Genomic DNA, 26523 nt, shown 5'->3' on the forward strand with positions numbered 1-26523 from the left:
TCATTGGCAGTTTGCGATCATTGATTCTCGGGCAAATGATATTCCCTCTACCGTAACAAAACATTTTTTTGATTGGCAAGACCAGCTATTTTTTCGTCGATTTCCAAACGAAGAAGCGTAACTCCATTCCATGGTTGCAAAGTTACGCATACAATTCAATTTCCAAAAAAAATAAAACCATAAGATTTCTATTCCATGCTTTACAAATTTTTACGTGTCAATCAATGGAAAAATCAGCGAAATTATTGCAAATTCACATTGCGAGTGGACATTCTGCATTGTTGAAGAGTGCAGTTACGTTATTTTGTCTAGAAGACCACGATTTGGTTCCTATCTGCGCTTTCATTTCGCATTTAGTCCTCCAAATATTTGGCAGCTTTTGGTGTAGTGGTTGGATCGCTCTACCTGTCGTCGACACGTCCAAGATTCAATTGGACGTATTTCTGTCAAACGGAACTATGTGGATTATGACGTGAGCCCTGGTATGCATTTATTCTTATGGGTATCAGGGCTCATGTCTCAATACACATAGTTCCGTTTGACAGAAATACGTCCAATTCCTGGCCATGTTCTCTTAATTGACACACTTGCGGAATCGAAGGTTCAATCGCTTTCAATTAGGAATTATTATTTCTGGCTCATTTTATGTCAGAAATAATTCTCCTGCAATTGAACGGGTTGTTTTGAAAAAGGGCATAACCGCCAAATTTTCAGGAATTGAGTTTTCGACGGCATACTAATCGTTGAGGGTGGACGCATCTTAATATACCAATGCTATTTAAACATATTTTCTTTGAAACATTTGAAAGTCTACTATAATGGGAAAGGGACATCAGTACGTTGAAGTTTTTTTTTTTCGGCCAAGATAGAGGCCAAGAAGTTAAAGATTAGCATAAAGCTGAACACAGAGGGGAAAAGCTCACATGGGCACAATGATTCCTCAAATAGATACGCTGTTTGAACTTGGTAGCAGGAACACCAGGAGGCTGCGCTGCACTGAGGATTGGCCCAGACCGAAACGCGTCTGCAGTTGCCTTTCTGAATGGTCGTACCAGTGTTGCACCAAACAGCGTATCTCTTTGAAGGAAAATTGTGCTCGTATGAGCTTTTCCCCTCTGTATTGAGATTTTCAGTTTTATGCTGATTTTTAACTCACGTTGTCTAAAAAATTCCGTAAAAAATACTGTACTGCCGTCCAAAGTAAAACCGCCGTAACTCCATCCAACGTTACTTCGATTTTTTTCTGACAAAATACTATTTCACAAGAAAACCAACGAATGTGCATTCTTAATATTTTCGAGTCGATTTTGGCATTAAGAATTCAAAATTTAAAAAATGAAGCCTTGCCACACTTGCATTTTCTTGTATTAGAGCAGTATGGTTGGAGGAAAAATACAAAATTGCGGTGGAGTTACGGCATGTTAGCTGTGAACGGCAGTGTAGAGTACAATGGGCCTGTTGCAAACTTTTGCTAGAGCAAAACTAAGAGTTGTTTCTTACAGATAATGCCTCAAAAATCACGATGAGCGCATCGGCAAACTCTGAAATGCACTCATAACTTCACAATCTGCGTAAGAAATTTGCGGTTTTTTGAGCTTCCCGCTTCGAAAACGATACTACGGCACAGGTGAACATTTTGTAAGAGGAGTCGTTCCATCGTCGGCAATAATCATCATAGCCGACGCCAATCCGCCAAAACACGTTTGATGGGACGAGATAACACCTGAACTGGATTAGACCAGATAACAATCGGTGTGTTAACGTTCATATTTTCCACGCCCGAATGGATTGACCTTGAACTCTCCTTGAATTACGCGCGGAACTGCGTGCAAGCGTCGGCCATGATGAATATCGCCGACGATGGAGCGACTCCTCTAACAAAATGTTCACCTACGCCGTAGTATCGTTTTTGAAGCGGGAAGCTTAAAAAAACGCAAATTTCTTACGCAGATTGTGAAGTTTGTGAAGTTGTGAGTGCATTTCAGACTTTGCCGATGCGCTCATCGTGATTTTTGAGGCATTATCTACAAGAAACAACTCTTATTTTTGCTCTAGCAAAAGTTTGCAACAGGCCCATTAGTTAAAAATGAGTGAAATACATACCCTGCATATCGTCCGCACTCCGTGACGATCTCGATGGCCTTCTGGGGCGTGACCTTAGGGTAGTTGCACCGGCGGAAGGAGCTGAAGTAAGCGTCCACCTGGCCCAGCAACCGACCCTGCAAACAAACACCGCCGATTAGAGAGACGAAACTTCCACCTCCACCCTGTTATTACACCCTTATCGGCTGCCACCGGCAGACACCGCCGCCGAGTTCCCAACAACTCCCGCCAAGACACCTCCGGTTACAAACAAAAACTTGAGTCCGACTTCCGAGCTCGGTTCCGGATGTCCCGGCCCGGGTTTACCGGTCCCGACGCCCGGAGAGTGAATTGTCGAAACGCTCGAGATACCTCGGTCGATAAATAGCATTGCTAAGATAGGGATTTATCGAGCGGATTTAGTCGATGACGAATTGGACGTATTTCTATCGAATGGAACTATGTGCATTAAGACATGAGCCCTGCGACCCATAAGTATAAATGTATAACAGGGCTCACGTTATAATGCACTTAGTTCCGTTTGGCAGAAATAAGATTGAGACTAAGACTCGAGCGGATGAAGCCTTGAGAGATTTTGAGCTTTGAGGACTTGTCTCCAGGAGACGTTTTCGTGGAATTATCTCCGCAACAAGCCATTCGAATGAAGTGGCTAGTCCATGGCCAACGAACAATACTGCCTATCTACAAATTGACAATTTGGTAGAACTAAGAGAAAACTTCACAATTTTTGTAATTTTACGGTAAGGGTGAAAGCCACTAAAACAACAGAGGAAGAGGATGGATTTTAATATTAGATTTGCAATTAATTAACCACTGAAGAAGAAGCCAAAGAAGAAGAAGAAGAATTCTAATGCTAGATCTGCAATTTTTTTTTCTTTTTGTGAGATGAACCGTTGAGGAGATATTTGCAAAAATCTAATCGTGGGTTTTCTCAATTTTGAAAAATTCAAAATGGCGGCGCCCTGAGGACCAGCCTTGAAGGTAATATGGTCATTTTCGGGCTTCTTTAGCACCTAGAAATCGAAAAAAATTGGTTTGGTTCGAAGGACAAACCAAAACCCGAAATTTGTTGTGCTGTGTAATAGCCCGCGGGAGTATAGTTGGGACTGTAATAAACTGTTTTCCGTGAAATTTGCCAATTTGTTAAAAATAAATTCGCCGCCAACACGCTCTCTGTTAAGGCGTGAGAGATGACAATATCGACGAAAATCCCTCGGTGAATCGGGTCATGGCCCCCGCCCCCTCCACTCCACTCGTCGGGATAAAGATTTAATTTAGTTACGAGGGAACTTGCGGCGGCATCCGGGGCCGGAGGGGTGGGGGCGGGGGGGGCGGGGGATCGACTTTAATCAAGTGTCATCGAAGATCCGCTCCGTTTCCGTTTCCGGCCGGGAAATCAGGTGTAAAATGGCGCGATGATCTCCCGAGATTGAAAGCGAGGCAGGGCGAAGCTGAAGAGGAAAATTAAACATTAGCGCCGCTAAGACAATCTCGCCCCGACCCCTTTACCTCCGCTCTTTTTTCATCCGGGAGTTGAGTTGTTGCGAGGTTTCTCCGCACCCTTATTTTCGTGCTTACCACACTGAAAAAAAAGATTGGTATAATGGGACGTATTACTATCAAACAGACCTATGTGGAGGTGAGAAATATGGGGTGTGCGCGTTATTTCTCTGGCCGTAAGAGTGGATGAGAATAATAAAGCGCCAGTGACGTCAGCGACAATGAAGGAGCCGGAGCGGAACGGGGAGATGGTCGTTGGGGCGCTTTAACTCATGAGCCTTGTCCACAACGCTCTCTTGCCATGCCCGCGGCTCATGAATCCCGCATTTAGTTGGCGCATAGATCCTTTTGGTAGAATATAAAATCCCGCTTTTCCAATTCTTCAAAAGGAATCACACCCACTCTTACATTATTGCTTCTTATGCAGCTTTCTAGAGCACACCCCATATTTCTCATCTCCACGTAGGTCTGTTTGATAGAGATACGTCCAATTTACCATTCTTTCACGCTGTATTTCACACAGCGTGAAGGAATGGTAAATTCTACCAATCTTCGAGTCGATTCTGCCAGAGGAATGGTTAACTGTACCAGTCTATAGGAACAAGTATTTTTCTTCCGGCAGAATCAGAAAAACATTATAAAAAATACTGTGAAATCAGCTCTTCAAGCACTACTTTCAGATGAAGCAATGAAAAATTTGCATGCAAATTCTCTGTCGGAAGAAAAATATTCATAAGTTTACCAAGAAATTTGTATTTCATGAACAGAAATTTGGGAACGCCTGAAGGTTCCTACGGCGTTTTTACTTTGCACGGCAGTATCGCCTATCGGTACAGCGCTTCAAAAACCGGTTTTATGGGTACTCGCGAGCGTTGCTGAAAAAGGCCTCGAACATCTACGTATCCTTTTTCCGTAATCCTAACCGCAGCTCCAACTAATCCCTTCTAAACTTAGAGAGCTCGCACGGCTCCGACAACCTAATCTCCGTCTCAGTTGTCAGCACCCTCAACTTTCGTACCCCCCGGCTGTGTCCCAAGTTCTTCAACAGGCGTCCCCCCTCCCCCCTCCACCTCATTGCCACCCATAACCATATCGAACTACTCGCCGGGAGGAAGGTCTGGATTTTTTCGCCGTAATGACTACATTAACCTCCGTCGCGGGGAAGATCGATATTTTTTAATTATAAGTTTGCACACGGACCCGGGCGGTGGCGGCAAGTTCAATGGAGTTGAAATTGCCGGAGTGCCAACCTCTGCCGCGGCGACGCGACATGACGAGATGCATAATGAAGGCACCGTTGCCGGCTCGCATGTTGTTTTCGGGATTGTGCCTTGAAAATGGATGATAAAACCCGGGCGGTTTTACTGAAAAATTGACAACCTCTCGAGAGTGGATATACCGGGAAAAATATGATAATGGAGATGTTGCACTGAAAAAAAAAATCTCGGTGTACTAAGAAAAGGGTAAAATTACCAAGAATTCAGGGTTCTATTTGATCCCAGTTTTCTCTTGGTAAAATTACCATTTATGGAATTGGTACTTTTACCGAGAAATCTCGGTAAAATTATTGAACTTTCTCGGTAATTTTACTGGACCTTGGTAAAAACGCCAATATTTTTTATCGACTGTGGTAGAATTACCGAGATAAAATGGCAAAGTTACCGGGAATTGATTACCAATAAAAGTGGCATTCTTACCTGAAAAAACAGTAAAAACACCGGTTTTTAGGTAAGCTTACCAGTCTGTCTTTGTAAAATTACCAGTAATTGGTAAAAAAAAGTGAGTTGGTAAAGGTACCAACGGACCGTGGTTAAAACGCCGAGAATTTTTTTAAGTGTGCATGTATGAGGAATTTGCGATTTGACTGTTGATTCTTATGTAAAAGTTCGCGAGAAACATGATGTGGCCACTGGTTTTCTTGAGAATTAACTCCCAAGCTCAAAAAAATTTCTCAAGTTGAGGCCAAAATGGAGGGGATATCCCACGGTATTCTGAGAGTCCACCTCTACATCAAAACAAACTCTCCATCAAAGAAAGGGAGCAAATACATTGACAGGGCTGCCACTTTATTTGGGGACTCTAAAACTGAAAACACGGCATCACATGCGCAGTAGCTCGCTGCGGCGCGGCAGGCAGGCAGCCAGCGCGAAACGCGCATTGGCACCTACAAACCTAACAGGGATACTTCACGCGTTGCGCAATGCGTGAAGTATCCCTGTTAGGTTTGTAGGCGCTAGTGCGTCGCCGCTCCATTTTGTGTTAGGCTCTAATATTTAATCTGGCGGAGTTAGCGTTATTCATTCATGATTTTGAAATGTTTGCACATCCTGTTTGGATTACTCTCATTTTAATTGATTAAAGGAAAATATAATGTGTGTTTTGTAAATATTAAGGTGGTTCCGTATCAAACTTACTGATTTCCAAAGCACACGAATTTCTACACAATTTCTTATAGCCTTTTATAATCGACGGCGAAAAAGCAACAGCCAGGCGATAAAATGTAAAGCCCGGCGATAGGATCGATAGCCGATCGATAGGGCGATAGCCCGGCTTCATAATTTTTTATCGCTTCGCATAGCCCGGCCGTATGATTTTCTCCGCATTCTACAGTCAGCTATATGATTTTCTGTAGCCTTCTTTAGCCGGCTATAAGAATTCCTATGGTATTTTGAAACGTAGCTCTTATCGCCAATTTTTACCAGGGATTGTGTGCTACCCTTTTGGAACCCCTCCTTTTTAAATTTTTTAAATCCTGTACTACACTATTTTGATCTCTTCTCTAAGGCGATCATGGCTCAGATGTTGAAAACACCAAATAAACGTATCTACCAACCCATACTTCATCTGAGGAAATTTAACAACGTCCAAATTTTGAAACGGCGTTCTTCCTCAGTGGTTCCGCACTCTGATCTTGCGACCCAATCTATGAGCCCGGATTAAAATAGACACAAAGGCGGCCCCGAAAGGAGCCCTTTTTATTTCGCGAAGCGCCGCCAGGCCGCCACCATCGCGTCGTTTCCGGCCGTGAAAATGGAGCGGAACGAGAACGAGACGTTCCGAAGACTAGGAAATTTCATCTGCCTTTCCTTTTCCCCGAGTCCCAAAGCTCCCCTTTCTCTCCTGGTGTTTTTCTCATTTTCCGAAAGCAATCCACCGTCTCCCACGACAACGATTTTCGAAATTCTGATTGAATTTTAGACCTTTTCATTACGTTCCCGAGTCGGCTTTGTTGTCAGAGTGGTGGCTCTATTTGATGTGATCTCGAAAACCGAATGTCTTTGATTCGAGATGAATCCATCCTTAAGGTACGGAAAAATGTCCACTGAAAAAAAACTCCGGCTCCAGGAGACGTAAGCACTACCGTGCGTTGCGGGTGAGGAAACCGTAAGTCCCGCATTCAGGAGCCGGAGCAACGGATATATTTGTATCACAATTTTTTATAGCTGTGCACATTTTTCAGTAGATTTTAGAGAAATGTGTCATTAAACAGCGTATATTAGATACCTATCATGCCTCAGAATATTACCAAAAATAAAATGTGATGCTAGCATTCGATAACGTGCGTTTGTTATCTTCACGTATGTTCATTTACCTGCGCTGACGATGTATCTAGAGAGATATGTACTCGCTTTGATTGAATACATCAATGTAAAAATTTTAGCCCAAGTTTTTACCTCAGCGTTAGCGATATTCACTGCGTTGAATGATGATCTTATATGACAAATACACACTTGTGATTGACGACATCGTTTGAGGTACACACAAACACTATGTTACGTTAAAATTTTTTTTTTTTTTATATATATATATATATATATATATATATATCTCAGTTGAGATTATTTATCTACTTTTTTGGTGAAAGAACAAACACTTGGACGTATTTCTGCCAAACGGAACACTGGAAAAAAAAACACATTGGATCTAGAGTCCAGACTCTTAAAAACATCGACAAGAAAAAGTACTCTTGATTCAATCAGAATCTAGTTTGAATCAAGAACCAAGCCTCTTAATTTAAGCGGATTTTGTTTTGATTCGAGCAAAAATCCGATTGAATCAAGAGTATTTTTTCTTGTCAATGTTTTAAAGAGTCTAGATCCAATGTGTTTTTTTCCAGTAAACCAGAGACAGGAGGGAAAGAAGGGGTGTGCTCGTTAGTTGAGAGCCATGAGAATGAATGGGAACTATAAGGCGCCAGTGACGTCAGCGGCGACGATGAGAACGACGATCCGATTCATCCAAGTCTTCAACTCATGAGCCCTGTCCACAACGCTCTTGTTACATGTCCATGGCTCATGGGTACCGCATTTAGTTGGCACATAGTTCCATTAAACATAATGTAAAATCCCGCTTTTCCATTTATCCAAAGGGAATCACGCCCACTTTAACATTGTTTCTTATGCAGCTTTCTAAAGCACACCTCGCCTGTCCCACACGTCGACAGTTCCGTTTGACAGAAATACGTCCAATTTATGATTACAATCCTTGTACTGTTAGTTTCCTGTTGTGTAGTTCTGTCAGAAACTGTATCACAACGGAGAGCAAATCTGCAAAGCTGCAGATTTCAACACATGCGTCTGCAATCGTCAAATTCGGAGAAAACAGCTGCGAGGTATGCGCGGCCTTCTCAACGCTTTGAAAACAATATATACCCGGCGAAACTTCCGAGCAACTCCGAGAGAGGATCCTTAAGGCTATGCAGTTTGTTGGCGTCTGCAATGTCAGAGAACTTAGGAACTGATTCCGACTCCGAAGTTAAGATAAAAGCCCGCGCTCCCAAACTCAGACCGGAGTCTGTCGTCCGAGTTAAATCCTCATTGGAGTTGAGGATTTTGACACCAGCTTACGTTTGAAGAAAAGGCTCACTCAACATCATTGTTGTACACACTTCACCCGAGAAAAATATTCAGTGATGTGAACCGCAGTAAAACAACCCCGTAGGAAATCTCAGAAATGTTTCGTTAAAATTTCATGAAACATTATTCACAATTTGAGCTAAAGTATACCTAAAAATTTCAAGGTGGTTCAAAAGACGGCATATTTTGTGTCAGAACGGCATGCAATATACTGCATTGATAAGTTTCATGTTGCATTGTTGCTCCGTGTAACTTGTCATTTTGCTCGCAGTGTGAGATTGCATATCTTTTGTCACGATACTACAGAATTCACTTACCAAATTTGACAAATTCAACGTACGTAGTTTCAATATCAACATCGAATGCAATAATTTTCGTCTAAGATGACCTCTGTCTTCATTACATTAAACTTGTTTTTCAAAGGTAAGGGCATTCTTTAGTCCCACGATGGCAAAAATGCGATCCCAAGCTTCGAAAAAACCCAAAGTAAACGAAAACTTGGAGCTAATTGATGCAACATACATGGCATGTGTCGTTCGACACCAAATTAGGCGTTCCATCGTGTCATCTTCAGAAAAAGGCACAACTTTCCTAAGAGATAAATACGCAATCAAAAGAAATTTGACAAGGTCGAAATTTTCATACGGCACTTTTCCTCAGCACGGCGAAAAAACTCATTTTTGGTTTGTTATCGTTATCGATACCTTAATTTTCAGATTTGTAAACTATTGTACGTGCTCGACCTTGTTCACTATCACAAATCATAGTAACCAGAGGAAATCAAGTTTTGCTCTCCCCCCCCCCTTTTTTTTAGCTTAGAACACGAGAGACCTATTTTTCAAGTTCACCAACCCCCCTCCCCCCCGCGTTGCAGGCGAGTGGCATCCGGCGGAAGCCCCGCGGATAAGGGGGACGAAGGGGGCGGGGGTTAAAATATGAAAGCTCAAAAGATAGGGACAAGGTGGAGCCTTGTTGAAAAGCGGGGGGGGGGGGGTAGGAGCGCTCGCGGAAAAAAATAAAAGCTCGCTCCCCCCTTCCCTTTTTTATCATCCGGCAGGAAGTTACAAATTCCGAAACAATTGTAAAAGCGAGTTAATCGGATGGAGGACTCAACGAGACCGACCGGGGGAGGCGGAAGAGGGCGAGGAGGGGGGTTGAGGGGGGAGGGGGGCGTTGGGGGATCGCGGCGGATCGAAAGGAGCGGTTTAACAGGAGCACAAAGTAATTGGTTATTTATTTTTACAACTCGCCCAGGACTTGAAATATTGAAACAACTGTGGCTTTATAAAAGATGCACCCGATTCCGGTGCCGCTTTGAGAGCCGCGTTGCCAAACCTCCGGCCTATTCTGCCTCGCTAAGGAAAACCGGCGTATGAACATTCGGGAGTTGCCAAATTTCCTCCGATAAAATGCTTATTTTTAAAGAGAGTTATGCATATTTCTTCTTGAAATTTTCAGATGATTAGATGTAATTAGGAAGAAAATATTCACAATTTTCCCAGAAAATTCGTATTTGATCAAAGGAAATTTGGCAACTGACGAAGGTTCATACGGCGTTTTCCCTTAGCACGGCAGTATTCTGATGTCGTCACCTTCCGGCCGAGGTATAATACGCGCTATGCGACGTTTTAAAATTCACGCCGCCATTTTAATTTTGTATAGAGAAATTTTTCGACTAGGCTGTCCGAAAATTTGACTGAATTTTCTTTGTGCTGCTGATATAATTCGGTGAAATTTTCTGCCAATTTCTCAGATAATTTTGTTTGTAATTTGATCTAAACTGTCTGAAAATTTCAAGGAAAAATATTCATACCTTTCTTCGAAAATAAACATTTAATTGATGGAAATTTGGCAACTCTCGAATGTTCATACGGCGTTCTTCCTTAGCACGGCAGTATAGTCCTTAAACAGAGTGGCAACAGCGCTATAGAATGTATTTACTCCGTGTTTGTAGTTAATTTAACTGGATTTAGATGCGGAGTCTCGGCGTAGCGTAGGAGATCCCTTGCATCACCGCCTCAACTTTGAGAGTTATTTCCAGGCTTAATAGTTTGTCTCGGGAAAAAGTAGTGGTAACATTGTGTACTTTACAAAATTTTACCTAAGGAAGAGAAATAAAATCGCAAAAGCTTGTGGGATGTGAAAGCTCCATTGGTGCATGAGAACTAGGAACTTCCCTGGACCGTTCTTTGTGGGTCTTTAATGTGTGAATGTTTAACATTGTGCGTGTTCTCATTGTTGTCCTCTTGTCGTGTCTAAGTTTTCCGGGAATTCCTTGCCATATAAATTTGCCGGATGACATTAGAGTGTAGACTGATCACATCTGATTTAAACTGCATTTCTTATGGAACTCGTAGATGTCCCCATTAAAGTTTTTGGATAAATTTGACTGTCGCTTTAACAGTTAAAATTGCAAATTTTGGGGGAAAATGTTCTCAAAGGTAAAGATTTTGTTCCCGCCACTAATACTTATCAGCTGGAACGGTCTGGGCCACGGTAGTAGGGGTTGCCAAGGTAGTGAATGTGAAAAAAAAAGTTTGCATTGCATTGCAGTCAAAACCGAAAGTTGGTTGATCTATCCAATCCCTGTTTTTAGTGACCTAATTCTTTGTAAACCCTTTATTTTTCCGAGAAAAAGAAGCTTTATTCCCTCTAAAAAGTGAGTCTTTAATTGGCATTCTACAGATTTCACATTGACAAATATAGCAATATTCGAATGCTTTACGTGCATTTTATTTTCGTACATTATTGTCATACGGTTTAGAGCAGGGTTTCTAGGGTGTCATTTGATGCAAGAAAATGTTCGTGGGATATTTCACGGGGTTTCAGAGGGCAATGAGATGTATATGATAGATTTCAAATATCTATGCCAGTGGCCGAGTAAGCTGGCCGCTTTAAAAACACACAACCCGACAGTTAATTCCCCCCCTTCCTTTTAATTCTGGATAAAACGTCATTTAATTCCCTCCCAAGAAACGCCGCTTGTGTGAAATTGAAAATACCCTAATTTGCCCATAGAGGTGCATCCATCTGCTGAAAACACATTATGGTTCGGGTAAAAATTAGTCACATTAGAAAATTGAAGGATAAAAGTAGGGTAAAAACCGTATTAAAACCACCCGCGAAATTACCAGAGCGCAGGGTCATTTCAGCCTGTCCAGATCAAAGCCGGTCACAAGGCGTCGAAACAAACTCAATTCCGCAAGCGAGATTACCTAACGCTACAGCGGAAGCAGATGAGGCGGCCCCTCTTAAAAAGCGCGTAAGCGCCATTGAATTCCTTCAGGATTCGTGCCTTTTTTTTGAAGAGGCCGTTACATTGATGAAGCGGAGTGTGCAAAGGGGGCCAGGAAATCCGGTTCGCGGAGGAGAAAATTAGTCAACAGAACGACAAAGATCCGGAAAAAACAGCGAAGAAGGAGGATGACCGACGCACAGTGGATCCAGTCGATAGGAGAGGTCGGACAAAATTTGGAAACTTTAAAAGCTTATAACTCCGTTTATACAAAACTTTGAGGTTCTAGAAGCGGTTTCATTGGTTTTCCCGTAAAATTTTCTTTTGAAAGCACCCCTTGAAACTTAAAATATGACGAAATAAACATCAAAATTTGCAGTTTTAGTCAAAAATGTCATGTCCGACCTCCCTGATGGACTCGACCCACTGTGCGACGGCGGAAGCTCCAGCTTTCTTTGCAGACACGGAAAATACAGAAAAAGGGCTTGTTTAATTTAGTGGCAAAAGCGACGGACGGATCCCCCCCTTCACCACTCCCTCACCACCCCCCCCACCCCCTCCACCCCTCCCCTACCCACGTCTATGTGCTCGGCGCTGACACTGTCCGGCGTTGAGGAGGCGTCGAGTGGAACATGGTCCAGTGCGCCTTCAATTAACTGAGTAGGCAATGTAACTAACAGCAGGAGTTGAAATAGTTGCCTAACGATCGTTTTTAGGTGGCGTGCCTCGGTCCTGAACTTTTTGTTCTCCATACTCACAGCTCAGAGCTGTATGATAATGTTGTTATGATGAAACAGTATACTTGCGGTGTATTCGATTGTGTTGAGTGATGATTTGATTTTAAGCACCGCCTGGAATCACTGCAGGAAATCATCGGCGGACCCAGCAAGTTGGCAACATTTTTTTTCTCCATTTAAACCTATGGAAATGTATCGATTCTTGGAAGGGCCAGGTGCTCCGACAAGAATCGATTATTTAACATAGGTTTAGTTGGATGGAATCCGGTGTTGCCAAATTGCTGGATCCGCCTTTGTAGGAAATCGGTATCTGAATTTAATCAATGATAGTAATGTTTCTACTTGAAACGCTGAGGGCAGAGTGTGTATTTCTTAGTTGCGGTATCTCAGGATCTTTGTAGACGCTTCATCCATTATATTTAAAGCAAATACATGCAATTCGTTGAAACTTTTACTGGATTATGTTTATGACATTACAATGCTGGAAACTAAACATTTCAGAAAATTCACTCAACATTTTCCTCACTGAAATGTAAATTAACAGTAAAATTTCTGCGATTTTTGCACCAGATCGGAAGAAAAATCAGTTAACTTGTCAACTAGAAATTCCTGAGATTCTCTTAGTGAAAATGCAATTCGCGAGGGGAAATTTTGCAACATCGAAATATAGTTACGTTCTTTCGTGAGGGGAACGACGAATTGAAAGTACCGATTTACGTTACACCAAACATCCTAATTACAATACAAAGGAATAGAAGCCACAAAACTCAAAAAAAAAAAAACAAAAAAACAAAAAAACAAAAACAAAAAAAAAAAAACATCCTAATTATTAAAAACGAGAGTTTGAAGGCTGCGAGGAAAAATATTGACGGGAGAGTTTCGAAGCTCCACGTGGCTCACTCAAGAAATGCTTTAACGAGCCGTGAAAAAGAATGAGAGAGCGAGAAATTATAAGGGAACAAAGCTAAATTCGAGAGTAACCCAGTTCCTTACGCAGCGGTTACTCTTTGATCTTGCCGAGCCTTTTGTCTCTTATTTTTCCGTTTTTACCTCATTCCAATCTCGGTAGTCTCTCGTTTATCTCGGCACGAAAAAAAGCGGCTCCGAAGATCGCTAGCGCCGATGGAATCCTGTAAATACGGCGCGCAGATTACTAGGAAGTGAGTTTAACCGCATATTGCATACCGATAGTGGTGCATTGATCGATGCAGAAGACGGGATTATAAAATGAATCGGAGCACTTGCTTCGATCTGACAGACTCAGAGGGCTGATTATTGAAATCGATAGACAAAGCGAAAGTCGAAAAAGACACACTGGCAAAAAAAAAACACATTGGATCTTGAGTCCAGACGCTTAAAAACATCGACAAGAAAAAGTACTCTTGATTCAATTAGAATCTAGCTTAAATCAAGAACTAAGCCTCTTAATTTAAGCGGATTTCGTTTTGATTCAAGCAAAAATCCAATTGAATCAAGAGTATTTTTTTTGTCAATGTTTTCAAGAGTCTGGACTCTAGATCCGATGTGTTTTTATTCCAGTGCATAGCATAGGGAGTATGGTGCGATCCAATGGACCACTAGACAAAATACGAATTTAAGCATTCTGATACACGTTTCTTAACCAGAATTTCACGTTGGACACGATTCTTGCATCAAAATTACTGTAGTCAACTCCTAATTAAGATATTAACGTTTTAATTTTACATTGGTTACGAAAAAATTTGACTTGCCCAGTTCGAAGTTCGAGTTATGATTTCACCTTGACTTTGATCGTTTGATCACCAGCGTGTATTGAATGTTGACTCATGCGTCTTTCATATTTGTAAATTCACACGGTGGTTTGGAAGGATAGGATAATGTGCTGGTTACACGCTCAAATTTCCACCAATTTCCGATCAAATGGTGACTGGTGCGTACCATCTACCATCAAATTTCTGCGGCCTGCAAAAATTTGAAGGTGATGATGGAGCTGTGGGGCTCATCCTTCATCTAATGTCCACACAACCGTGCTTATGTCATGCTTATTTCAATCAAAACGCTGTTTTAATTAATTTTACTCATCAATCTAGATAACTCTCGACCGCCATCTTGGTCATCATTTTGATCGGAATTTGACGGAAAAAAGAGCGTGTATCCAGGCCATAAAATACTTGCATCGTACTCAAGCACTGATCGACTACTACGGCTCCGTAAATATGGAAAAGATATAGAGAGAAAATAGGAGGAGGAAATGCAGGATGCTACCATTTTAGCTACACATTTTCATATGTATCGTTTTATTCTTTTTTTATAGAGGCAATTCTGCCGGCCAGGCATGTTACAACCGTTTCTGAGAATTGATTTTTGAGATAATAATTTATCGTACATTCTTTCCTCTCCCGGCTTTTTTTTCAATCTATTCGATTCCGCTTTACAGGAACGGGTACTTTTTCACAGTTTAAATCTAGATGAAAAAGCAGAACCAATGTGAACGAGAGCTTTTCAATCGAGCAATTCACCGCACTCAGCGTATAAAACTGATGCTGCCGATTCAATACGATGAGCGGCAGAACTCTAATAAGTGAGCCGGCTTTGATTTCGCATGTTTCTTTTATCTTTTTCATAGGCTGGTTTGGGTTTTATTCTACGTTCAACACGGTGAGATACGGATACATACACACAGAACTTACATTTTTAAGTAGTTTTATTTGCATAGTTCACTGGAAAAAAAACACATTGGATCTAGAGTCTAGACTCTTAAAAACATCGACAAGAAAAAATACTCTTGATTCAATCAGATTTAAGCTTACATCAAGAACCAAGCCTCTTAATTTGAGCGGATTTTTTTTTATTTAAGCTTAAATCTGATTGAACCAAGAGTCCTTTTTCTTGTTAATGTTTTCAAGAGTCTGGATTCTAGATCCAATGCGTTTTTTTCCAGTGTTCGCTATTTTTTTCAAGAAAAGTCCAATGAAAGTCGTGATTTTATTTACAGAACTCTTCAAGAGCAGGGAAAATAAATATCGTAGAAATGGTCACACATATCGACGGTGAAACTACCAAACCACGTATCTCGGTTTGCGACGTCGCAGACTTCCTGTCATACTTTATTTTTTAAATGAAAAACTACTTAACATCCCGTCTTGAAAATTTCTGTGATTTTTCCTCTTTGTGCGGAGAAAATTCCGTGAAAATTTCAAGGAATGAAATTGATTTGATTTACTTCAAAAAAATAAAATGTGAGCGTAGATTTTTAAACACCGCAAACGAGATACGTGGTTTGGTAATTTCACCGACGTTGGTAAGGAAATATTACGTAAAAGGAGACTTTTCTGAGCAACGATTTCTCTCATTTTTCCATGCTTGCTTGTCTCTTCGCTTCGCCATGTGTGTGTCTTGAATGCTAAGAATAAGCTAACTTTTTCAACTGCGAAAAAAAGAATAAAATCTGTTGACTCTTCTGTACTGACTTTCCAGTGTTCGAGCCTCTCGTAGGAATTCAAAGGAGCATGAATAATAGCACAAGTGAACTAGTTCTCCTGCACGTTTGCCACATCTTTAAGTGAATTGGACTGCATTTTGCAATTTGGAACTATAAAGTCTGGCTTTTCTGGAAAAACGCTTATGTGCATAGGGAAACTGATGGCACATACGTTGTTTTTAAATCGGGCTAGAATTTATAGTTCCAAATTGCAAAATGTAGTCCAATTAAGAATCGGCGATTGTTGAGTGATACAGATGTTAGGTTAACGATATAATCAAACACAACACTGGAAAAAAAGTAGCTTAGAGTCAAGACTCTTGAAAACGACAAGAAAAAATACTCTTGATTCAATCGAATTTTTGCTTGAATCAAAAGGAAATCCGCTTAAATTAAGAGACTAGGTTCTGGATCCAAGCAAAAATCCGATTAAATCAAGAGTATTTTTTCTTGTCAATGTTTTCAAGAGCCTGGATTCTAGATCCAAGCAACTTTTTTTCCAGTGAATGAGTGGTAGGCATATCTGATTGAATTATGTGGTGAATAGTGGGACCAAGCTAGGAGAGGAGGCTCTAAGTTGAATTTTTAGCACCACCTGAGCTCATACTAATTCAATAATAATAAGAGACACGCATTCCATCGATGATGTAAGGTTTGAATACGAAACAGTCATATTATCATGAAATAAAATGTAAAATAACACTACTTTTATCAGGTTTGGAAAAACATTTCCACGAGAGTCACAGCAATCGATATAATATTGACTCTCAGTGGATATGCACTTTCCAAGTGATGGAATTCAACTGTTTCCGATACGCGCATGGCAAAGGAAACATACGTCGAATGTGGTGTAAAATTTAATCGTGTTCAAATTCAAGAATTCATTTCATGACTCTTCGTAGGTCATATTTTGTGGGAGGGAACTAATATCATTCGGAGTTTGGTGAGATTGACTTTTTTCATAAAAAATGAAATGAATGCAGGTCAATCAATGATTTTAACACGACATTACTCCCTATTCTAATTCAAAGTAAAATGTATATCAAGTGATCAGTCAATCACTGTGTTGAAACGAACACAGTGATTGTTGGCATATTATGTATTCGTATCGTTGTTCCAGCAGACCTACCCTCTTCATACACAAATCATACGATTTTGTATCGATATTTTTACGAGAACTATCGAAAATGTTTTAAAATGTTACGATTTTTATCAATATTTCTATGACGTTGTATACCTTTTCAACACTTTGTCACGCATCCGTTATGGCAGAAGAGACCCCTCCCTCTCTTCCCCTTGAGTGTAACGTGACGCAAAGGCTTCTTACGGCATCCATGCTTTAGACCGAAGGGGACTGTTACAGCCGTATTTTTATTTAAGGGGTAAAAAGACGATTTTTTAAATGAATTTTGGCAAGGCTCATCCACCATGGTATACTTCCTTCGCGAGACGCACTGCAACTGGGCTATTAGCATGAGAATCGTTTGAATAAAATTTTAATAGTCATCCCTCGCCCTACGTCCTGCCGAATCTAGCAACGGTTGCCACCTTATGCTATTAAATTATGTATCTCAACGTAAGCAGAGGCACTACTGGTTTTGAGGAGAAATTTCGATTCGCTGAAATTCTGAGCTTTTTATTAAGTTGATTTATTTTGGCTCACAAGGCTGCAACAAGGGATTCGTAAGTTCGGAACTAACATTGGTCTGCACAGAAACAGATGTATGGGGTCGTGCATAAAATACATACGTAACACTCTAGGGGAGGGGCCTGAGTCTACATTATGGAAGTGTTACAGGAGGCAGAGCTGCTTTTTGTCACGCTAAAGTGGACGCAGAACGCCTTTTTCTCTAAATGATATAAAATGAAATAACGCCATGTGGGAATTTAGTGTCTAAAATTCATTAAAGAACGGCAATCTGACGGGAAAATGTCGAACCGAGCATCGCGTAATTGTTTTCGAGGCGTACTATAGATTGCGGATATATTATGAAGAGGGGAGGCAATGGAGGCATGGTAAAAAGTTCGATTTTCAGCGTCACGTATTTCATGAACGGGTAAAACAGCCAAATTTTGGAAAGAAATGGACTTTTGGGTCAAGGTAATCAAAGCCCTGGTAAAGCACTTATCCAACTCTTACATAATAATCTACTTGTTTGAGTAAATGCTACCTGGGCTTTGGTAGCCGTCAATGTAAAGTCCATCTCAATCCAGAATCCGCTTGGAATCTACTGTGGCAAGGCAAAATCCGCTCAAATGTGATAAAGACTGCCAGAAATTTTTGCTGGCAAGAATTTACTCGTAAAAAAAGCAAATTGTTTCTTAGGTTACCGTCAAAGATAATATAATACAAATACGGAAAGGTACTAGGCAACTGGTAATGAGCCAATTGCGTTTGTCACAGAATTATGTTTTTATTATTTCAAATTATACAAAAAGACCAGCAAAAAGTAATCATTTCCGTTAAAACACCGAGTTTTCGCATCCAGCACCTACTACTTAACGGAGATATCGATCTGTTGACTGGGCTTTCAAAAGATGCAACTATTCGGCCTCTAAGACTACGCTAGGAAGTATCTTTTCTTGTTGAAGGCGTTTTTTATGCGTCTTCACTCTTCACCGGGAAAAAAAAACAACCGCATTATCTGCTAATTCATGCTGCTACTCTATTGTGTGTTATAAAAGGGTGCAAATACTCACAATCAGCCTCTTGTATAAGACCACGCGAGGAAGTACCACGTGAGAAAAAAATGACCCCAAAGCGGTAGAAGAAAGAGATTCCCGGTTTAATTATCATTCCCTGATAAATTCCGGTTTTTCCCTCTCTAGACACCATGGTTTCAACGCACGTTGGCTACAGTTTCAACTCACTGTGAAATCAGAAACTTTGGCTCATGATCATCAAGTTTTTCAAAAACTTCGAGTATTCAAGGGGCGTAGCTAGGAAATCTCTCTGGGGGGGGGGGGCATGAGATCACCTCTCCTGGTGAAGAGAGCGGGGGGTGAGGAATGAAGGATCCGTTTTTCTGGGGGGGGGGCAGACTCCCCAGGACCCCCTAGCTACGCCCTCAAAGGACGTACCCCTCAAAGGGACCCCCCTAGCTACGCTAGTATTCTCAAAAAAATAATTTTCGGGAAATCCAAAATCCGGCAAGGAGGCACCAAGAATGCGTCATAAATCAGATAAAATCAGATACATGAGCTCAGGATGGTCAAGTTTTTCAAAAACTTTGAGAATTTTTAAACGGGGAATTCTCGTGAAACCCAAAATCCGGCAGGAGGGCATCAAGGGATGCGTCATAAGCCAGGTAAAATCGCAAAATATGCTCATGATGATCAAATTCTTCAAAATCTGCAAGTGTTTTTTTACGAAAAATTTTCGGGAAAGCCAAAATCCGGCAAGAGGCATCAGGGATGCGTCATAAATCAGGTGAAATCAAAAACATGAGCTTAGAATGGTCAAGTTTTTCAAAAACTTCGAGAATTTTTAAACGGGAAATTTTCGTGAAACCTAAAATGCGGCAGGAGGGCATCAAGGGATGCGTCATAAGCCAGGTAAAATCGCGAAATATGCTCATTATCATCAAGTTCTTCAAACACTTCAATTGTTTTTCAACAACAAATTTTCGAGAAACCAAAAATCCGGCAAGAGGGCACCAAAGATGCCTCATAAATCAGGTAAAGTCAGCGAAATATGCTCACGATCATCAAATTCTTCAAAAACTTCAAGTGTTTTTCGACCAAAAATTTTCGGGAAACCCAAAATCCGGCAGGAGGGCATCAATGGATGCGTCATAAGCCAGGTAAAATCGCAAAATACGCTCATGATCATCAAATTCTTCAAAAACTTCAAGTGTTTTTCAACCAAAAATTTTCGGGAAACCCAAAATCCGTCAAGAGGGCACCAGGAATGCGTCATAAATCAGGTAAAATCAGAAACATGAGGTTAGGATGGTCAATTTTTTCAAAAACTTCAAGTGTTTTTCAACCGAAAATTTTCGGGAAACCCAAAATCCGGCAAGAGGGCACCAAAGATGCGTCATAAATCAGGTAAAATCAGCAAATTATGCTCATGATCATCGAGTTCTTCAACAACTTCAAGTGTTTTTCGACAAAAAATTTTCGGGAAACCTAAAATCCGGCAAGAGGGCACCAGGGATGCGTCATAAATCAGGTCCGCGGCGGGCGCTGCCTCCACCGCCGCATCCGCTCCTGACAAGAGCCCTTTCTTGCAGACAACTTATTTGCGTCTCGATCAATAGGGCTTTATGTCGTCATTCTTTTTCTGGCCGAGATATCATGCACCATGTTTGCTCTCCTCCCGGCTCCGGGCGTCGCGTCGCGTCGCCACCGTGCGCTCCGCCCCCCCCCCCCCGCCCCCTCGCGGATTTCTCGCGGATGAGCCACTGGATTTCCCAGGTCAGGTCAGGAATAAGAAAGGAGCTCCGAGTGGAGAGGTCGTTAATCCGGACAGTGGTGCGAGAATTCTGCGATTTTTTTTTTTTGGTAAGATGGAGGTTAAAAGTTGATTTCAGGCACAGGCTGAAACATTTGGAGGATGCTACGGATGTATGATTTCCAGGAGATTTTTTAAGTAATAAGCCAAGGGCGCCGATAATCTGGAAATACTAGATTTTCGAGGTCAGGTTAGGAATTAGAAAGGAGCTCGGTGTGGAGCGGTCGTTAATCCGGACAGTGGTGCGAAAATTCCGGTTTTTTTTTCGTGTAAAATAGAGGTTAAAAGTCAATTTCAGGTACGGACTGAATTATTTGGATGATGCTTTCAGGGGCCCCGAAAATCTGGAAATACTGGATTTCCGAGGTCAGGTTAGGAATTAGAAAGGAGCTCGGTGTGGAGCGGTCGTTAATCCGGACAGTGGTGCGAAAATTGCGGATTTTTTTATTATATTTTATTTGTAAAATGGAGGTTAAAAGTTAATTTCAGGTACAGACTGTAACGTTTGGAGGGTGCTACCCATGTATGACTCACCTACAGGCAAGTTTTGAGGGAATGGACCAGAGTCGCCGAAAATCGTCACCCTCCGGCCAAAGTATCACAAGCGCCGTGCGGCGTTTAAAAATTTCAATCGCCATTTTATTTTTTTACGAAGAAATTGTTCAACGAAGATGTCCGAAAATCGTACTGGATTTTCTTTGAGCTGCTGATAAAATTCAGTGAAATGTTCAAACAGATTCAACCGACAATTCCTCGGTAAAAAAATAAAATGGCGGCGGAAATTTTGAACCGTCGCATATGGCGATTGTGATACTTCGGCCGGTAGGTGACAAAATCTGGGAATTTTCAATTTATAGATCGAATCGTGAATTATTCTCCCAAATGTTGAAGATTCACCTTAGGATCGATCATGAATGGAGGGAAAATAGAGCAGCCAAGTTGCAAAAATTGCCGAGGAAAATCGAGAACTATTCAGGTTTCTCAACACGGATATAGATTTTGACGCACTGTTACGTTCTATTGGGCGTTCTGATACTCTCTTCAGCGTTTCATTCTCTTGAATTTTTGACGCTCATCTCATATAAGACAAATTACAATAAGAGAATTAAGTACATTAACACTTACTTGTTGTGGCAATAATAACATCACAATGTAAGTCAAAAGTGGTAAGGGTATGGTCATAGATGCATTTAGCCGAAACTTACCTGCAACAAAGAATAATTTAACATGAAAAGTCAATTATTCACAATTACTTAAAAAACAATGAAAGCATTAAAATATTATCATAACGCTCCTTCACTGAAAAATCATATTTTCTTCAGCCCGAAGATTTTTCACAGCTGAAAGTGATTTCTTTGATCGAAAAGGAAATTGATTTACTAAAATATTTTTTGAAGCATTTTGTTTCCGTAATCAAAATTAATGCTTCGTTCTTGCGAGCAAATTAAATTATCAGACCATAACAAAGTTACATTTTATAAGCTAAAAAAACGGGAAAAGGTTTCATTTGATGTAAAAGAAGAAACCATCTCGGCGAAACTAACGTTTACCTGCTTAAAACAATGTTTTTTAAATCAAATACATATTTGGGCTGCATTTTGCAATTCGAAACTATAAAGTCTGACTAACTGAAAAAACACTTATGTGCATAGGGAAACTAATGGCACATACATTATTTTTAAACCGGGTCAAAATTTATAGTTCCAAATTGCAAAATGAAGTCCATTTGATAGAAAATTATTCTTTTCCTTTCGGGTAGGGTCATTGTTGAACTCCTTCAACCTTTGTTGACCTAATTTAAAATGTTACCACACGTTTTAAAAAATAAATTTTTGAGCTAAAATATCATCTTTAAGTCAAGAAAAATATTTTCTCCAGATCTAAAAAAAAAGCCCCTTCAACATTGTCCAGTGACGTCTATCACGGGAGACGTTTAAAAACCCTGGAATACTCGAGGAAGCGCGCGGTGAGAGCACATTGTTAACAGATATTAATTCAGGCCTCGTCCGTGCCTCGGTCGTGTGCGACGCGAAAGTGTGTTTCAATTAAGGCAATTCAATCATTTAGGGGTCGGGCCTGATTTAATAATAAATAGCCGGAGTTAAGACAAGTCTTTCCGTTTCACTCCGAGACGCGGAAACTTTCGAGAGGGAGGGAGATGCGATAGCAGCGCTGTCTGATCGAGAAGCATCCCTCCGTCGAGAGGAGGGTTTTAGGGGGTGATTTGGCACCGCGGAAGGAGATAGTGTTTCATTAATCTTCGTCTTAATTGCATCCCGGAGGCTTTTAAAGGCACCCGAAACCGAAACGCTGGTGTAGAAGAAAATTCCGGCTCATTGGGAGACTCTTAACTCGGTCTGTTGGACGCGTCGTGTGCCCGGCCTCTGCCAAATTTAAATCGTGTTTCCTGTGCGGTCTTTTTAGATCGATTGATAGATTTATTGTCTTATTCTTTTTCTCCTTAAAATTTTACTCATTGTTCTTCAACTAGGTGTCAAACTAAGACTGCGTGCAAGATTTTTTTTTGATTTTTTAAACTTTTTTTATTTTTTATTGCTTCATCTAAAAGTGCTTAAAGAGCTGATTTCGCAGTATTTTTTATATTTTTTCCGTGTACAGGAAATTGTATTAAAATAAATTTAAAATTGAAAAAATACATCGCTCTTAATTGAATCGACGTATGCAAAAATGCCCAATGTCCAAGACAGTGTTTCAGAATTTGAGTGGACAGACAATTTTGTTGTAATTAATGTGGAGCCATTTTATGAATAATACCCTAAGAGTAGTTAAACGTTTACAAAAGAGATCGATCCTATTTATCAGTGTCGTGGGACAAAAGAAACCCACCGCAATTATGAAACCCTTGTATTAGACAACGGACGTTTTCGCATACGTCGATTCAATTAGTCATCGGTTTGAAAAATCAGTCATCATAGTGCTCTTTAAGGTAACCAGCGTTGGGTAACGACAAGAATCGTTTTTTACATAACATAGAGGAAGGAAGCACTATAGGATAATGCTCTTTGCCAAAAAAAAAAAACATTTGCCGTAATTTTTTTTTTTTATTTTTTTTTTTTTTTTTTTTTTTTTATTTTGTTTATAAGGAAAGTGTTTGAAGTTGAAGAGTACAGGATAATTAGACCTTAACTTCACGATTTGTGCGACCGGCTAACAATGTAAATATCAGTTAGAAGTTGGTTGATACAAATCAAAATTGTGCTCGGAGCATTGAAGAATTATGGGAGCAACAATTCAAATTAAGTGAAAATGCTGCCGGTGCCAACATTAATTTTTCTCTCAACCGTGGGGTTCATTTCCAAAAGTTCCTTTCTTCTCCCCGCTATAAAGTTTGCCTGTTGGTCACTCTTTGTTTCTTCCGCGTTTGGAAGTTTCGTATTGGAGTTGGCAGATCTACAATACGTGAACTTATTTCCTGTCCTCCTATTAGAGTTTCTACTGAAATAACACTTCCGACCCATTACTATAGAGAAAGATTTTTAAGGATTTCTTCCTTCTTAAGCTTTTAACACTCTTTCATGGTCCCATGAACTTTTTGAAAACAATAACGTATTGAGAAAACTCGCTCTTAGGTTTTAGATGCAGTTAATTTTAAATTCGATTAGAGATTGTCTGAATGTTTATGAGCTATATTGGGAACTTTGCCAATTCAATGAGCCTAATGGACACATGCGTGAAAAAGGTAGAATTAAAATGTATCATTAGAGGGTTTATTAATGATTTAATTTGCAAAATTTATTAAATTTATGGTTTCATTCTCTCTTTTGTGCTTCTTTAATTTGTTTTAAAGTCAATTTCGGAAAAAAATCAAAAATCACTTCAAGGATACGACCAATCATCTATGATAATTGGACATAATTTTGCAATTTGGAAAGACAAATACAGGCTCACCTGCAAAAAAACTAATATGCATAGGGAAACTAATGTTACATACGTCGTTTCTGAACTATGCCAGACATTGTAGTTTCTAATTGCAAAATGTAGTCCAATTAAGGTAATGTAGACGGATTATGTATGGCACAGCCCATTGATTTTTCTTTCCTCGGAAATTAACTTCCATGTTTTAAAACGTGAATTGCAGGTAAATAAACATGAACAAGCTGTATGACACACTCCTGCAACACTGTCGTGACGGTTGTTGAAGATCTTCTCGTGCCTAAAAAGAATATGTGGACGGAGCTCATTTGAATGATCCATAGACGTCAGCCGGAGAAAAACCGGAGCGCCTTCAATTATTTGATTATGCAACGAGGACATCCTTAGAGCACGAATAGTTGTATTCAGGTGTTGTGATTAACTTAGGTCTCTACATGAACGTTTAAACCGGTATTAGACTAACTGTGTTCACGGTGCCAAATTTTCTCTTATTTTCTTCTTCTTTTTTCTTTCTTTTTAACAGAGAATGCGTCACTAAACCTTGCATGTTTTATTCAATGTTTAGAAAGTACCAGGTGAGTAGAATTTACGGTGATTCATTGCGTACTTCTGAAGCCAAAATACTAGAGAAAACCGCTTTTGAAAAGTCGGAAAAATCTAAGGAGTTTGCAAACACGCTCGAATGGCGGGCAAATGATGGGAGTGAAGTGCTACGGCAGTCAAATCACTATCTACACTGGTGTTCGTTCAAATAAAATGTATTTCAATGTGGAATTGTCATTTGTATACTATAGATAACATGAGTGAGATTCGAGTATATTGATTCTGAAGATGTAGATTCGACTTTCCTATTGTTTTCATATTAAATAGGGAGCAGAGGGACATTTGACGGAAGTCGTATCGACCTGTGCTCACCTCAAATTTTTAGGTTAAGTTTTTGATAGTATTTGCAAAATAATTCTGTAAAAAACATTGTCCTAAGGTACACGAGTTTTCCTGCTATAATACATTGTTTCCAAAAAATGCAAAGTGGCGTTAACGGTGTTTTTGCGTTGCACAGCAGATATAGCCCATAACTTTTTTTTCAGCGCGGGGGAAACGATCGCTTCGATGATCAAACTTATTTTGTTCTTGCGGAGAGATTGACTGGCGGAAGACGACGGAAAACATCCGAACCGCACGGAAACGAATCAATACGTTCACCGAGACAGAAGATGCGAAAAAATTAACAGCGCCAAGCTCGCGGAATTAGAGTGTCAGAAATGAGACGAGTTTTTGCCAGGAACAAAGCGGGAGCTGTTAGCTTCTGAGCTTTTGAGCAAAGTTCGCGCTCTTACTCAACGCGGCGGGCTCTGATTAATTATTTAAATCTAATTGAACCGAGAAACTTAAGAACGTCTTGGAGTGGAATTTCATCCCTGCATTCTGCATCTCCGGGCCAGGCATCCATTTATTCATGCCGCTTCATCAATTACACGTGGGCCGTTTCCGACGACCGTGAGAGAAAGGCAGATAACTAGACCCTCGTCGGCAACGATTCCAGGAACAAAGTTCCCATTTCTTAGAACTAGCACCGAATTCCGGATTTTTTTAGATTTTCCGGAATATTTCCCGGAGTTTTTGAAATGCTCGATATGTTTCGGATCTTTTGTATTTCCCGGAGGTAGTACTGAATTCCGGAATTTTTGAGATTTTCCGGGTATTTTTTATTTTTCCCCAGTTTATTTGGCTTCTATTCCTGTTTATTTAGAAACTTGGGAATCTACAGTCATCTACAGACATGATTTTTAACATAGAGATTAATTTACTGTCAGTAGACATCAGGAGGATTTTGGTACATCTATGCTCTGGCTTTTAAATTTTCAGGGACCGGATATTTTGAAATTTCCGAGGTGTTTCGGATCTACAATTTCCGGAAATTTGTCGGGACTTTTGAAATAATCTAAAAAGAATCCCGACACTTTTGACGGCCATGGAGCGGGAGGAATTTGAAAATTTCTCACATCAGCAAATATCTAAGCCTTACACTGGAAAAAGGCTCTTGGGTCCAAAATCCAGACTCTGAAACAATTTGACGAGAAAGAATCCTCTTGATTCACTCGGATGTTTACTCGAATCAGAAGGAAATCTCAGGGTTGCCACAGAATTTAGGAAATGAAATTCCCTGACTTTCCCAGACACATTTTGGTGAAATTCCCTGAAAATTAAAGATTTGACAGATGGTTAAGAAGCAATACTTGCAAATAATTTTCTGGCAAAATTTGTTGTTCGAAACCTCAAAC

At 40.4% G+C, this 26523-nt stretch overlaps 1 protein-coding gene across 1 annotated transcript in view; it reads right to left on the minus strand.

Moving 5' to 3' along the window:
• Positions 1 to 26523, minus strand: part of LOC140225495 (LHFPL tetraspan subfamily member 6 protein-like) — a 468185-nt gene that overhangs the window by 286780 nt on the left and 154882 nt on the right. The window contains exon 3 of the mRNA XM_072304600.1: positions 2104 to 2219. Coding sequence (XP_072160701.1) covers positions 2104 to 2219 — 116 coding nt within the window. The remainder of the gene's footprint in view (positions 1 to 2103; positions 2220 to 26523) is intronic.

The sequence above is a fragment of the Bemisia tabaci genome, chromosome 9 (assembly GCF_918797505.1).
Source record: "Bemisia tabaci chromosome 9, PGI_BMITA_v3".
Classification (NCBI taxonomy): Eukaryota; Metazoa; Arthropoda; class Insecta; order Hemiptera; family Aleyrodidae; genus Bemisia; species Bemisia tabaci.